Here is a 16,265-nt window from a genome sequence, read left to right as displayed (position 1 = left end):
TCCATAAATATGTGAGGTGATGCATTCCCAAAGGTCTAATCCAGATCAAAAAATGCAGTAAATAGCAGAACCCTTAAGAGTATTGATAGTCAGAGGGATCTGGGTGTATAGGTATGCAGGTCACTGAAAGTGGCAATGCTAATAGAGAAGGTAGTCAACAAGGCATACGGCAAGTTTGCCTTCATCGGCCAGGGCATTGAGTTTAAAAGTTTTCAGGTAATGTTGCAGCTTCATAGAACCTTAGTTAGGCCGCATCTAGAATATTGTGTTCAATTCTGGTCACCACACTACCAGAAGGATTTGGTGGCTTTGGAGAGGGTACAGAAAAGATTTACCAAGATGTTGCCTGGAATGGAGAAACTTGGGTTGTTCTCACTGGAACGACAGAGGTTGAAGGGCAACCTGATAGAGGTCTACAAGATTACGAAGGACATGTTCAGAGTGGACAGTCAGAAACTTTTCCCCAGGTGTAAGAGTCAGTTACTAGGGGCCGTAGGATAAAGGTGTGAAGAGCAAGTATTAAAGGTGATGTACGAGGCAAGTCTTTTATTTAGAGGGTGGTGGGTGCCTGGAACTTGCTGCTGGGAAAGGTAGTGGAAGCAGATATGATGGTGCCTTTTAAAGGGCGTATTGACAAATACATGAATAGTATGGGAGTAGAGGGATATGGTCCCCAGAAGGGTAGGGAGGTTTTAGTTTTGATGGGTAGCATGTCGGTGCAGGCTTGGAGGGCCGAATGGCCTATTTCTGTGCCTTAGCTTTCTTTGTTCTCTGCTCTTTGTTCTAATAAATGCTGAATTGCAAATGAAACTCATATTCTGTGAATGAATTTTTAAAAAATGAATATTTGAGGTTTAGGTCAGAGATAATGGAAACTGCAGATGCTGGAGAATCCAAGATAACAAAGTGTGAAGCTGGATGAACACAGCGGAGGTGTTCTGCAAAGACATTTTTCCATCCCCACCCTTGTCTGCCTTCCGGAGAGACCACTCTCTCCGTGACTCCCTTGTTTGCTCTACACTCCTCTCCAACCCCACCACACCCGGCACCTTCCCCTGCAACCGCAGGAAGTGCTACACTTGCCCCCACACCTCCTCCCTCACCCCCATCCTAGGCCCGAAGATGACTTTTTGTTCACGTGCACACCTGCCAATGTAGTATACTGTATCCACTGTACCTGGTGTGGCTTCCTCTACATTGGGGAAACCAAGCGGAAGCTCGGAAACCGCTTTGTAGAACACCTCCGCTCGGTTTGCAATAAACAACTGCACCTCCCAGTCGCGAACCATTTTAACTCCCCCTCCCATTCCTCAGACGACATGTCCATCATGGGCCTCCTGCAGTGCCACAATGATGCCACCCGAAGGTTGCAGGAACAGCAACTCATATTCCGCTTGGGAGCCCTGCAGCCCAATGGTATCAATGTGGACTTCACAAGCTTCAAAATCTCCCCTTCCCCCACTGCATCCCAAAACCAGTCCAGCTCATCCCCTCCCCCCACTGCATCACCAAACCAGCCCAGCTCGTCCCCGCCTCTCTAATCTGTTCTTCCTCTCACCTATCCCCTCCTCCCACCTCAAGCCGCACCTCCATTTCCCACCTACCAACCTCATCCCACCTCCTTGATGTGTCCGTCCTCCCCGGACTGACCTATCCCCTCCCCACCTCCCCACCCATACTCTCCTCTCCACCTATCTTCTCCATCCATCTTTGGTCCTCCTCCCCCTCTCTCCCTATTTATTCCAGAACCCTCTCCCCATCCCCCTCTCTGATGAAGGGTCTAGGCCCGTTATGTCAGCTTTTGTGCTCCTGAGATGCTGCTTGGCCTGCTGTGTTCATCCAGCTTCACACTTTGTTATTTGAAGTTTAGGTGCTTGTTTTCTTATTTTGTAGGATGTACTGGGCAACAGAGTATCACTCACAAATTGATGTATTGAAGAACAGTGCAGGAAGGGCTACAATATTAACTAGCTGGTAAAGTGTATTGCACATTTTTATTGTCTGAAGTGTTGTTTCAAGGGATTAAGGGAGTCTCTTAAGTTTATAGTTGGAATAAGCAAGGCAGTTCCTCCTTGAAATGTAATAATCTCCACTCTATGGGGTGGAGTTACTCCTTCAAACAAAAAAATCAGTGTTACACAAGTTTGTAGATCTGTTGTGAACGTGGGGAGCATGAGCCTGTGCTTTTCAAGACAGGGCTACAAATTGACTATGAGTAAATTGTTAAGCAAGTAGAAAGAAGTGTAAGTTCTGAAAATTTGCCATTATTTAAGAACATGAAGACCAAACAGCTGTAAAAATAGAATTTTAGCAGATTTTGGTTTCAAACATAGTTTTAAGACTTCAGTTGTGATCATGTAGATCACTCTGCACAAACAAGTTTATTTGATTTATGAAACAAGTTGGCACATTTTAGATGGATTAAATGAACATGGAGTTGAATTGAAGTTAGCTTCAGCATTTAGTAATATTTCTGTGAACTTCAATATTTTGCAAAAATGATTTCACTTATGAAAATCAGTCCAAAGTAGCTTTATCTAGGGTGGGGGAGTCCACAACTAGTGGGCATAGGTTTAAGGTGAGCAGCAAAGATTTAAAAAGGACCTGAGGAGTACTTTTTCATCCAGAGGGTGGTGCTTGTATGGAATGGGCTGCCAGAAAAAGTGGTTGAGGTGGATACAATTACAATATTTAAAAGGCATCTGGATGGGTAAGTGCATAGGAATGGTTTAGAGGGATATGGACTAAGTACATCATTTCCTTTCTATCCATTATTAAATCCACAAACTCGCTATGTCAAGAGTGCCAATGCTCATCTTCTCACCTTTTCCTTTCTAAATTCCTGTAGAAGATTTTACTGTAGTCTTACATTTGCTATTTCTTAACTGACTTCTTATGTTAATGATATAAAGGATGTATGATGTAAACAGTATATGATATAAACAGTACTAAGTGCCTAACAATTGTGTTGTTAAACTGGCAGATTGGATACTGGAATGAAGTTGACAAAATGGTTGTTACAGCCACAGATTTCCTCGGTGGAAATGAGACTGCAGGAATGGAGAATAAAACTGTTGTCGTAACAAGTATCATGGTATGTTATTGCCCACATATAGCAAAGAATTCTCAATATTCATAAAAGTTACAATCAGCATATAAACAAAATTAGAGTAACTAGAATATTCTGGAAACACAAATAAATCTGTCCTTTAACAGTTTGTTATTTTTGATCTCATTAGAAAATGCTTTCTTCTGCTGTAATTGAATCTGTTATGAAGCATTGAACTTTGGCTTTGGATGTATTTTATGTTTTTAGTTAATTTCCCTGTTTTGAGAAATTAACAGCTCTTTATTGCAAAACCCATGATGTTTTGATCAGCATCAATCAATTATCATTTAATTTTGAATAGTCCACATCTATTTTATGCAAACATTGGTTTCACATTTTAGAGTTCAGTATCTTCAAAAACGAAAATCTTGCACTGCCAATAAATTGTATTATTATTTTACTTCTATAACGTAATTGAAACATTGACAGTTTAATTTGTGGACTTGCATTCTCTGTTTTATGCTCAGGCAGCAAATTAAAAATCTGACTCTTTCATTTTGAACCTAGTCAAAAGGAACAAAAGTCAGTGTAGAATTTAATTCATCAAACAGAAATTAATACCAATCAATCTTCAAGGACTTGTAAAGCTTTTACTTGGAATGAGTAAAAGAAGTGAATATTAAATTACTGACTCAAAATTAGCCTTATGGTTTATGCACAGAATGGATAACTCAGTCCTAAAATCATCAGTTGAGACTGTAGACATTTCTTTTCATTATTTCTGTGCTTTCTTTGAATATTAATCTGGATGACATGTCAAATCACTCATCAGGTTGAAATTCAAACACCACATTCTTAGTCCTGCCACTTTTTTGTTATGGAACTGGATGAAGCACCACCATGTTGGAAGAATGTGCTTCTGCATGAGGAAAAAGTAGTGGCTGTATCAATCTCATTCTGAGGAGAAGTGCATTTTGTCAGTGGATTGTGGAACTCCATAGCATATCAGAAAGCAGTTTACTTCATATACTTTCATAATATGAAATATTTATAGTGAATGGGAGGAAATTTCTACATCTAAAATTTAGATGAATATTTTTTATATGCTGAGGGGCAACATATATTTATTTTGCTTTTCCTTGCCTTGCATTTGTCAAGCCATGTTTTACATTAAATAAGTATTGCCTGTAAAGCCATACTAACAATTAATTCTGGATTAGGAGAAAAATACAAAGGGCTGAATTTTACCATTTTGAGTTCAATGTTGTGTTGAGTGAAATTCGTGGCCCCAACCTGCCATTGCTTGGAACGACTTTGTGCGTGTTTCACCTCACTGATTATGCATCTGAGCTCTGCAACATCTTTTCTTTCACACAATCGGGAAGGTAGAAGTGCTCACCACTGCTGGAAGCCTGTGACGTCCACATTAGTGGCACCATATTTAAAGCCCACCTGCACATTACTTCAGAAGATGCCAGCCAGGAGTTGATCCTTATACTGTGGAACTCAGCTGATATCACTGAGGACATGACCCAGAAAAGAAATTGGTCATCCTGTTTCACTGAACTGAAAGTATTTGTGGATTGAGTAGTAGAAAGGATGGCATTCTCTAAATATGCTTTGTCCTCTCAAGGAGGCCACGTTACCAGAACCAGCTAGCCTGGACTGAGATAGCAGCCCAGGCCTGTGTTATACATGTGTAAAGAAGAACTATACAGACGTCAAAGGGATACATCAATGATCTGCTGTGTTCCACAAGAACAAGTGCCTCCATCTCCTGCTTTTGAACTCGCCCCCAAAGGGCCGCAATTTACTCTAATTCTATCACTGCATGCAACACTCATCAAGGCAGAAAATAACTCCAAGTATTATTTGCAGCATCTTACCCACCTCATTCTTCCAAGCTACTAATCAATCCTACCCATTACACTTCCTGCCCACTCACTGGTGATACCTTAGTAAATCTCCTGCTCCTGCAACAATATTAACCATTCTTCCAAACACTTCCACGATACTCAATCCCTCCCTGTGTCTCTTTACAGGAAATATTAATCCACACCAGGCTGAGATGGTCAGGATGAGCAGTTGAGGAAGGTGGAAGTGACAGATATCAGGTTCTTCACTCTATATGAACAGAGAAACTTTGATCTGGCTGAAGAAGAACACAGCTACTCACAAGGGCCATGGAACAATGTCCAACCAAGCCTGTGAGGTTCATTGTGCTGTTCTGCACAGCACTCACATTACCAACAGTGCTAATTCATTTTTAACCTGCATCAGCTTTACTTCCTCTTAGATAACTAGCAGTGAAATTCAGCGAAAATGAGACCAGTACCAGAGATCCTCAGCTTCACCTCCACTTTGAGGAGGAACCTACTCAATTCTCAAGGATGTACTAACAGGCTTTCAGTTGAGCCCTCCATCAGCACAAAGGCTTTTGCCTTGGTGGATGTTCTTTCTAGATTAGACTTTGGAACAAAAGTGGTGAGCGCATCATTACATTGTCTCTTGCACAGCAGATGCAATTGATAAACTGGATTAAAGGATGGAGGAGTCTGCCAATACCACGTCCAAATGCCACGAGAGACAACTGCCAACATTTTGCAAGCCAATAGAACAGGTTCTTATTAGTCCAGCTGCAGATGTTGGGGGACTGAACTTAGACGTACTGAAAGGGAGAGGAAGAATGAACTTACAAAAGGCATCTAGATAGCTAGGGTGACAAATCATTGTCGATAATCTTAAATTTATCTGAATAAGTATGTATTCACTTGAACTTTTAAAACGTCTGCTTTACTGTCTTTGCCATTGTTGGACCGTATTAAGTTACATCCATGTGAGAGATAAGCAGCCACTTCAGACGGCCCACAGATGAAGGAAAATGTAATGACTAAATATTGCTCATCTCTCGAAAGCAACCAACTCTTTGATTGCAGATACTTTTAGGTGTATCTAAGATATATCTCAAAGAGGATATCACCTCTGTGCCGAAGAAGGGTACAATGGAGGACTTCCGCAGTGAGGCAATATGAGCAGAGCTCAGAAATAGGAACGGTGCAGTAACAATGTTGCAGATGACACTAAGATTGGTGGAGTAGCAGACAGTGAAGGGGACTGTCGGAGAATGTAGCAGAATATAGATAGATTGGAGAGTTGGGTGGGGAAATGGCAGATGGAGTTCAATCCAAGCAAGTGTGAGGTGATGCATTTTGGAAGATCCAATTCAAGAGCAAACTGTATGGTAAATAGAAAAGCCCTGGGGAAAACTGATGCACAGAGAGATTAGACTAGATTCCCTACAGTGTGGAAACAAGCCCTTCGGCCCAACAAGTCCACACCACCCCTTGAAGCATCCCACTCAGACCCATCCCCCTTTAACCCACACACCCCTGAACACTACAGGCAACTTAGCATGGCCAATCCACCTAACCTGCACATCTTTGGACTGTGGGAGGAAACTGGAGCACCCAGAGGAAACCCACGCAGACATGGGAAGAATGTGCAAACTCCACACAGTCAGTGGCCTGAGGCGGGAATTGTACCCGGGTCCCTGGCGCTGTAAGGCTGCAGTGCTAACCACTGAGCCACCGTGCCACCCCACATTAAAGGGGTTATAGTAGGGCACTTAAAATCCCAGTGCAAACAGGCAGTCAACATGGCTTTGTGAATGTCCTTCATTTCAACTGTCCCCAGTAGTTTATCTCCTGTCCTGTTCCCACCAGATCCATGAGGACAAGCAAGCTAAGCATAAGATCAACCTTTACTTTTGGATTGAACACTAGCACTCTTCTCAAAATTCCTTATCACAATGCTCACCTTTACCCTGCTGGAATGGACTTAATCTACAAAAAAAGGTTCTGCAGGGATCAGTATTAGAACCCCTGATGTGATAATGGGAACTGCAGATCCCGGAGAATCCAAGATAACAAAGTGTGGAGCTGGATGAACACAGCAGGCCAAGCAGCATCTCAGGAGCACAAAAGCTGACATTTCGGGCCTAGACCCTTCATTGGGGTCTAGGCCCGAAACGTCAGCTTTTGTGCTCCTGAGATGCTGCTTGGCCTGCTGTGTTCATCCAGCTCCACACTTCGTTATCTTGGGAGCCTGTTCAGACTCATTTGCCTACAAGCCAGATCCAAGATCAGCTCAGCCTCTGCCATTCAACTATAGCAGAGAGGTGGTGCTTGTATCTGTGCACATTCCAGTGTGCCGGGCTCCAAGCCACCGTCAACACATTCAATGAGGTTTATTTGAGCACAGAAGACAGAAAAAGATAGAAGATAAAACATTCTGAAGACAAAGGTTCTCCATCAACCTGCCCTTGCCATACCACGCTTGCTAGACCACACACACAGTTAACAAATCCACAATGAGGCCTTGGGCAATGTGAACTATTTCCTTACCCCTGGAGCCAACTGTCAACAAGCATAGGCATTGATGTTGTGCTTTAACCTCATATTCAGTGTGCCAGCGCAGCCTCTGGTCACCTAAGGAAGGGTGTGATTGAAGACCAGGACCTCAAATGCAGCACCAGGCTCAGAGTCTACAGAATTGAAATCTATCTTCTCTTGATATTTAATAATGTGACAGGAAATGTCATCATTTGTGCTATCAGCAGCACTTGATTAGCAATAACCTATTTACTAACTTGCACCATAATTCCATGAGGAGCACTCAGCTTCTGATCTCGGCGCAAAATTGGTTCAAACGTGAGCAAAAGAGCTGAAATACAAAGGTGATGTGAGAGTAACTGCCCTTGACATGAAGGCTGTATTTGACCAAGTGTGGCATCAGGGAGCCTGAGCAAAACTGGAGTCAATGGGAATCAGGGGAGATCTGTTCACTGATTTAGCAAGGCCTTTGACAAGGTCCCTTGGAGCAGGTTTTACAGAAGATGAAGTTGCATGGGATCCGCAGTGTGCTAGTACGGCAGAGACAGATCTGGCTTAGTCATGGAAGACAGAGAGTAGGAGTGGAAGAGTGTGTTTCTGATGGGAGATTTGAGCACATGGTGTTCTGCAGGGATCAGTATTAGAACCCCTGATGTGATAATGGGAACTGCAGATCCCGGAGAATCCAAGATAACAAAGTGTGGAGCTGGATGAACACAGCAGGCCAAGCAGCATCTCAGGAGCACAAAAGCTGACATTTCGGGCCTAGACCCTTCATTGGGGTCTAGGCCCGAAACTTCAGCTTTGGTGCTCCTGAGATGCTACTTGGCCTGCTGTGTTCATCCAGCTCCACACTTTGTTATCTAGTATTAGAACCCCTGTTGTTTGTAATATTATTGTGATTTGAAGAAGAAAGTATGTGGCTGATTAATAAGTTTGTGGGTGACACAAAGATTGAAGGAGCTGTGGATAGTGAGGAGGGTTGCTAAATGATGCAGTAGCGTATAAATTGACTCGAGACTTGGGAAGAGCAATGGCAGATGGAGTTCAATCTATACAAATGCAGGGTGATACATTTTGGAAGATCTCATGCAGGAGGGAAGTGTACAGTATATGGCAGAACCCTTAGTAGCATCAACACACAGAGGTGGATCCAGGTGTACAGGTTGACAGCTCCCTGAAAGTGGCAATTCAAGTGGATAAGGTGGTCAAGAAGGCACGTGGCATGCTTGTCTTCATCAGTCGGGACATAGAGTATAAAAATTGGCAAGTCATGTTTCAGCTTTTTAGAACACTAGTTTGGCCACATTTGGAATATTGGATACAGTTCTGGTTACCACACTACCAGAAGAATGTGGAGGCTTTGGACAGGGTGCAAAAATGGTTTATAGGATAATTTGGAGGATTTTAGTGATAATGAGATATTGGACAAACTTAGTTTGTTTTCATTTAAATGTCAGAGGATGAAGGGGTAACCAGATAGAAGGTTTTAAAATTTGAAAATTAACAGCAAGGACATCTTTAGATAACATTCAAACAATAATAACCATTTGTAGCAATTTTAGTGGTAACTCATAGATGTAGATGCTACTTTTGAGATTATTGTGTTCATAGAACCCCTATAGTGTGGAAGTAGGCCATTCAGCCCAACAAGTTCACATCAACCCTCCAAAGAGCATTCCACCCAGACCCATCCCCATACTGTATCACTATAACCATGCATTTCCCATGGTTAATCCACCTAACTTTCATCCCCGGACATCATGGTCCATTTAGCATGGCCAATCTACCTAACCTGCATATCTCTGGACTGTGCGAGGAAACCGGAGCACCAGGCAGAAACCCACAAAGACATGGGGAGAATGTGCAAACTCCACACAGATAGTGACCCGAGGGTGGACCGGGTCCCTGGTGCAACTGCCGAGCCACCGTGCCGTGTATGAACAGTAATATTAATGATGTTTTTGGCAACAATTCATTGCACAACTAACGTGATAAACCATGAAAAAGAAAATAGAGTTTGTATCCATGTTTTCCCAGACAATTAACTTCTATGGAGATAGTAAAGACTACAGATGCTGGAAGCTCGAGTCAATACACGTGGAGCTGATAAAGCAGAGCCCACCAGGCAGCATCTGAGGAGAGCGAAAGTCAACGTTTCAGGCCAAAACCTTTCATCAGGACTGGGGAGGGGGAGGGGAGCCCAGAAATAAATAGAAGGAATGAGGTGGAGCTGGAGTAAGGATAAGTGAGATGGAGATAGGTGGATGTAGGTTGTTGTGGTTGATCAGTGGGAAGGGTGGAGCAGATAGGTGAGGCAGAAGATGGACAGATTGAGGGTTGAGGGTGGAGAGATTTGAAGCTAGTTAGGTCAATATTCAGGCCATTGAGCTGTAAACTCCTAAGGTGAAATATGACGTGTTGTTCCTCCAGTTTATGTTTGGTCTCACTCTGACAGTGGAGGAGACCAAGGATGGACATATCACCAGGGGAGTGGGAGGGGAAGTTAAAGTGCATGACAACCAGAAGGTCATGTTGGTTGGTACATGCAGAGTGCTGATGTTCTGCAAACATGTCCTGAGTTTGTGTTTAGCCTCCCCCATTTAGAAGAGACTACATGGGGGTGAAATGGATACAATAGATGAGATTATATGAAGTGCAGGTGAATCTCTATTGTATTTGGAATGATTGAATGAAATTAGATTAAGAGCATGTGGGACTACCCAGATATCCTCCTACTTTAGAGACCATAGCTTCCCCTCCTCTGTTATTAAGGATGCCCTCAACTGCATCTCCTCTTGTTCCTGCACTTGTCCCCTCAAACCCTCTCCCCCCAAAAACAATAAGGATAGAGTCCCTTTAGTCTTCACATACCACTTCACCAACCTTCAAATACCCCGCATCATCCTCCAACATTTCCATCACCTACAATCAGACACCACCACCAAATGGATACTTCCCTCCCTATCCCTGTTTACTTTCCACAGAGACTGTCCATTCCACGACTCCCCCATCAGCTCCACATTCCCCACCAACCCCCCCACCATATCTAGTACTTTTCCCTGCAACCGCAGGAGGTGCTATACCTGCCCCTATAACTCCTCTCTCTCTTTTGTCCAAGGCCCCAGACAATCCTTCAAATCTGGCAGAGATTCACTTGCACTTCATCTAACCTCATGTACTGTAAACGTTGCTCCCAATGTAATCTCCTCTATATCAGGGAGACCAAAAACAGACTCTGGGATTTGTTTGCGGAGCATCTGCACTTTGGCACGTACCAACCGACTGACCTTCCAGTTGCCATCCACTTTAACTCCTCCTCCCACTCCTCTGCTTACATGTCCATCTTGGTCTCATCCACTGTCAGAGTAAGGCCAAACATAAACTGGAAGAATAACACCTCACATTTCACCTTGGAAGTTTACAACTCAATGGCCTAATTATTGACTTCACCAGCTTCAAAATCTCTCCACCCCCAACCTGTCCATCTTCTGCCTTACCTATCTGCTCCACCCAGAATAACTCCCTACCGGTATCCACCTATTTCCATCTCATTTCCACTCTCCCCAGCCCCACAACCTCCCTCTATCAATATCTGAGCTCCTTTCCCCCTCCCCCTCCCCCTCCCCAGTTCTGACAAAGGTCTCAGCCTCAAAAGTTTACTTTCCTGCTCCTCAGATGTTGCCTGACCTGCTGTGTGTTTCCAGCTCCACAGTAAACTTTTATCTTTTGCTGTGCCATCTAGGTGAAGCATCAAATGGACCTCATAAATTCTACCACAGGCTCAGAAGAAATTCAAATTATTATGCACTTTTTTCTGCTAGACCAAGAATAGCTGAGGCAAAGAATGTCACATTTTCAGAGAATGTTGTATAACTTGAAATTGACCTTAAAACAGATTGTGTTTTATGATGCAAACTTTCTACCATAGGAATCACCCTACGTTATGCTGAAGAAAAATTATGAACAATTCGAAGGAAATGACCAGTACGAAGGCTATTGTGTTGATCTAGCTGCGGAAATAGCCAAACATTGTGGCTTTAAGTACAAACTATCCATAGTGCCTGATGGGAAGTACGGCGCTAGGGATGGGGAAACAAAAGTTTGGAATGGAATGGTGGGAGAGCTGGTCTATGGGGTAAGGTAACAAATAATTTAAATTATTTTATTCCAGCTCAGTCAATGATTGAAGTACACATGCCTTTAATACACAATGGATGGTTGCCAAGAAGACAATAAAGTTATGATGCTGATTTTGACACAAAGGCAATATATCTATTGTGAGAACCTATGGAAATGTCAATGTTTACTTGTATCTTGACTACATATAAGTAAGATACTCTGTTCTGTTATTTCCAGATATGAAGGAATCAAGGAAATCATGAGTGATGATGATGGATAATTACATTTCCTAAAGTAACAAGATACATTTAATGAAAGATGAATGTAAACTATTTTCACATTGCAGGTTTGGTTGCACAAATGCCAACCTTTAAATAAAATGTTGCTAATGGTCTGCACTTGGCAATATTTGTTGAATAACATTTCCTTTTTAATATTGGATCAGATCTTTTTGCATGGAATCATTGTAAACAAACAGTATCTCTCCAGTCATAACAGTTTCCATATGATTAAGAAGTGTTCATATTCATACTTAAATTAATAAATGAAGTATAGCCATAAGAGGGCACTGAGTTTATCATCGTAGTAATTTTAAATAATGAGGTAGTTGTGACTTTATGGTATTACTACATTATGTTTTAATTAAACTATAGCCCTGCCTTGACTAATATTTCGAAGCAATAGCCTTGGAACAACTACCCTCAATATTGTAACAATAATTGAGCATAATTATATTTATAATTACAATAGGAAAGACATAGAAGCATTAATAAGGTACAGAAGATTTCTTTTGGTGAATCTTCACCAGTGTTGAGTAATTATGTCAATGACAAAATTGGACTGAAAATGCCAGTGTTTGAACATTACTTTTACTTGGTTAAAAGTACATTATCAATCTATTACATTCTCACCTACTAATAATGATATTAAATTCATCTTTTTTCTCCACCTGTGTTTTGTCTCTGCAGAAAGCAGATATTGCAGTAGCTCCATTGACAATAACGTTGGTAAGAGAAGAGGTGATCGACTTTTCAAAGCCCTTCATGAGCCTTGGGATATCCATCATGATAAAGAAGCCCCAGAAGTCAAAGCCAGGAGTATTTTCCTTTCTAGATCCATTAGCTTATGAAATCTGGATGTGCATTGTCTTCGCTTACATTGGGGTCAGCGTAGTTTTATTCCTGGTCAGCAGATTTAGTCCATATGAGTGGCACACTGAGGAATACGAAGATGGACGGGAAACACAAAGTAACGACCAAACAAATGAATTTGGGATATTTAATAGTCTCTGGTTTTCTCTGGGTGCCTTTATGCAGCAAGGATGCGATATTTCGCCAAGGTTGGTCACTCAAGCATTTTAGCTTTGTGCATTTTCGGTCCCTATCCGATGCCATGGTGGATATATATTTGCACTTAAACCAGACATTTTCCCTATACAAAAAGGAGAAAAGGAATAACGTGAAAATTTATTTGAATGTATTGGCTGTAAAAATGGGAAAATAATGAAAAATGTATGTTTTATTCAGATCAAAGAAGTACACAAATGATATAATATCTTGTAATATCATTCATGTATTTCTGCTTGAACTAATATGCACCATGCTGCTGAGACTGTAAAATGCATAAGGCTACAGTCATTATTTAGTCCTCTTGGAGGGGTACCGTGTTTTTGCTGCATATTTCCATTTTACAATCAATGGTTATGTGTACCTAACAGAAGCCAATGGGAGGAACAATGACAAATGGTAAGAATTTCCAGCCTTGTTAGATCATCACCCATCCATCCATACAGTTGTTTCTTATAACATTAACATGATTTTGAAAAAACTTTAAAAAGGGGATAACCAGTACAGTAATTAGTTTTAATAGGTTCCTGGCTCTGAAATTAATTTATTGACAGAGGTTTAACTGAGACAGCTGAGATCTTACATTGAAATTCATCGCTAAACATCAAATATGCTAGAAATATTTATTTGAGATAACATTGTGGGCAGACATAATCATCTTTGCTTTTCTACTTTTTGAAAATTTATGTTCCTTTTAAAATGCATATGCAGCTTTATCTATCTCAACTACGGTCAGTTGAAATTCTTCAACCTTACACATTTATTGTGAACAACACTGTTATTCGTTGCATCAAGTAAAGGCTTTAAACAGATATGCATTTTTGATAGTTGATAGTCGTGATAAATTCGCAATATTTTATTTATTCATCTTCAATTTTCATTAATTTACACATTAATTAATATGTCTTGTTTGTGGATTGTTTAGCACCTTATTCATTTCGTTTGCAAAACTATATAAATCAATTAGATTAGAAACTTTCACATTCATAGCTAAGTACAGCACTTTCAGCATTAGCCTGACAATACTCGATTCAGTCTAGAATATTTGAAGCACATTTACAACTGTTTTTATGATAGAAATGAATTGTATTATGCAGCACAATTTGAGGAAAGGCAGTTATCTTGGTCGTTGTGAAAATAATAGTATTTTTCCCCAATCCCTTTCATAGTTAAACAAATATGTTTAATTATTTTACATATGCAAAAGAATGATTAATGAATAATTACTTACAAGCAAGTTGTTTGCAGTTTATTAACAGTGTATTTGTCACACCTAACCGTGATAATTGGAAATTGGCGAATAATCACTTTAATCAACCATTGATCATGAGCTCACAGTTTGTCATGCTACCTGTTGGATTCATCTTAACCCCTTGTGTCAACCTTATTTGAATAATGCTTACCATTTTCATAGTCCAAATCTTAAGCAGGTAATGAGTTTTCTAGCTTTAGTTCAGTTGGAATACTGGAGAATCAATTCTATACATAGTCTTATAATTGACATTACTCATAACACAAAAATGGTAGACTTAGTGTATTGAAGGTTCATTGAGAGAGCAACTGCTTCGAAGGTCTGTTTATTCTACCATTAAAAAGTGTGTAATCACAGGTGGTAATGACTCCTACAACAGTCTATCCTCCTTTCCTAAGGAGGCAAGGTGAGTGGCTTCTGGGCAGTACTCAACCTCTGCCTCTACAATGTGACTAAGATCCACTGATGGTTTACACACAGGGTGTTCAATCTTTGTAATATTTTTCTTACCTAGGTTAGAAAGTGCAATCGAGGATTGCTAAAATCCAGCTCCTTGGAAGTAGAAAATTATTAAACCACTCTTACTGTTTTCATTAAAAAGTAAACAAATCCATATTTAATTTATATTTGTACCTTTTCTCTCTTATAGGTTTGACAGGTGAGGAAAGCTTAACTTCTAATAATTTCTTGAAACCTGGTGCATTATGTTAAAATTTAAAAATCCTCATCTTTGCAGCTATCTTTCACCAAAAAAAGTTTTGCTGCTAGATTTTATTTTCTTATTTTAATGTAATTTTGTACTTCTGGTAAAGCCTGGGTAGCAATCCCACAAAATTACTCTCAGATTTATAAAAACCTGAAAAAGCAGAAGTTAAAGGCCATAACTATTAGAAACATTAATGTGAGCATTACAAAAGGAATTATTTTGATGATGAGTATTAAATTCATCTTGCGTTGTTTCCTGAGCCATAGATTCCAAGACCACTACGGGGTCTGTGCTGGAATAGATGATCTCAGCAGGGGGTGAGTTTCCTTGGGCTTCAGAAGGGAGAAATCAACCACTCTTAAGATATACAGTGATCCTTGTTGGAAAGTGCAGATTTGTGAACACGAAGGCGGAAGAATTGCTCTGGTTGCTTTGTCTTATTACTGTATAAATACCTTTAGAAGAAAATGTATGTTTGCCATGTTCTTAAATGTGCAACCAGAGGAATTATTTCCTTTAGGTAAGTATCTGAACAGTTTGAGTATGATGTCCTCACTGCTGAATTGTCTGTCAACACTGACTGTTTTGAATTACCACATGAAATATGGCCATTTTTGCACTACAAAATTAACAAACCAGCACATTTCAAAAAAAAGTCCATTGAAGCTCTGAAATGACAGAAGGTGTAAGCTTATCAGACATTAACCTTTGATATGATTCCTTTAAATTTTGATTTAGTTTTACTTGTTGATTCTTAAATATCTTTGTCAATGTAGAAGTTAAAGTGATTGATCAGTAATCCACCTGACTCTATTGCTATCAAAATAGAGAAGGGCACTGAATACTTGGAGAATAGGTCCAATGCTACTGAAGAAAATAATTTGGTACCAAAAAATTTGCTCGGGTACCTCACAGGACCAGCGATCTTTAAAGTTCTGGTAAATGAAGATGTACGCAAATATTGCAGCTGAAATAAAAAAAAACAATGTTGCCATTAGATTATTTGATGGAATTAACAGTAGTGGGAATTTACTTAGATTAGCTCTATTTTAACCCTCCTTAATACAATTCAAAGAAATTTAAATTTTCCTACAATTTTCGAGCAAGATGAGAAGAAAGAAAGAATACAAATATCAACTTGTTTCCAAATAACATTTTGGATTTCTTAATTGTTTTGCATGCACAAAACTTATGCGTTTGCAATAAATTGGTTTCCCATGCTTATGATATGTTTCTTTTATTAAGCACCTGGGTTTAAGAAATTATATTGTGTTTTTGTAAATAATTCACCTTGATTCTAGCTCACCTCAAAAATTGTTTCCTGAATGTTGAGCCTTTGCATTTTTATGTATGAAATGCTTAGCTTCTCATATCTGTGTGTAAACTGTTTTAAATGTTC

The 16,265-nt window shown here is 40.3% G+C and overlaps 1 protein-coding gene across 7 annotated transcripts in view; it reads left to right on the top strand.

The window, feature by feature from the left end:
* gria2b (glutamate receptor, ionotropic, AMPA 2b) overlaps positions 1-16,265 on the top strand; it is a 141,647-nt gene that overhangs the window by 104,510 nt on the left and 20,872 nt on the right. For 6 of the 7 annotated variants that reach the window (XR_007248841.2, XM_059644847.1, XM_048543878.2 and 3 more), the window contains 3 exons: positions 2,984-3,094; positions 11,372-11,578; positions 12,531-12,901. Coding sequence is in view for 6 of the 7 variants with exons in the window: in XM_059644847.1 (XP_059500830.1) it covers positions 2,984-3,094; positions 11,372-11,578; positions 12,531-12,901 (689 nt within the window). In the remaining variant the exon portion in view is untranslated. Of the gene's footprint in view, positions 1-2,983; positions 3,095-11,371; positions 11,579-11,799; positions 12,483-12,530; positions 12,902-16,265 lie in introns of those variants that run through there. The other variant, XM_048543902.2, reaches the window with a different exon arrangement.

Source organism: Stegostoma tigrinum, chromosome 1 (genome assembly GCF_030684315.1).
Source record: "Stegostoma tigrinum isolate sSteTig4 chromosome 1, sSteTig4.hap1, whole genome shotgun sequence".
Classification (NCBI taxonomy): Eukaryota; Metazoa; Chordata; class Chondrichthyes; order Orectolobiformes; family Stegostomatidae; genus Stegostoma; species Stegostoma tigrinum.
This window is presented reverse-complemented; position numbering and strand designations above follow the sequence as displayed.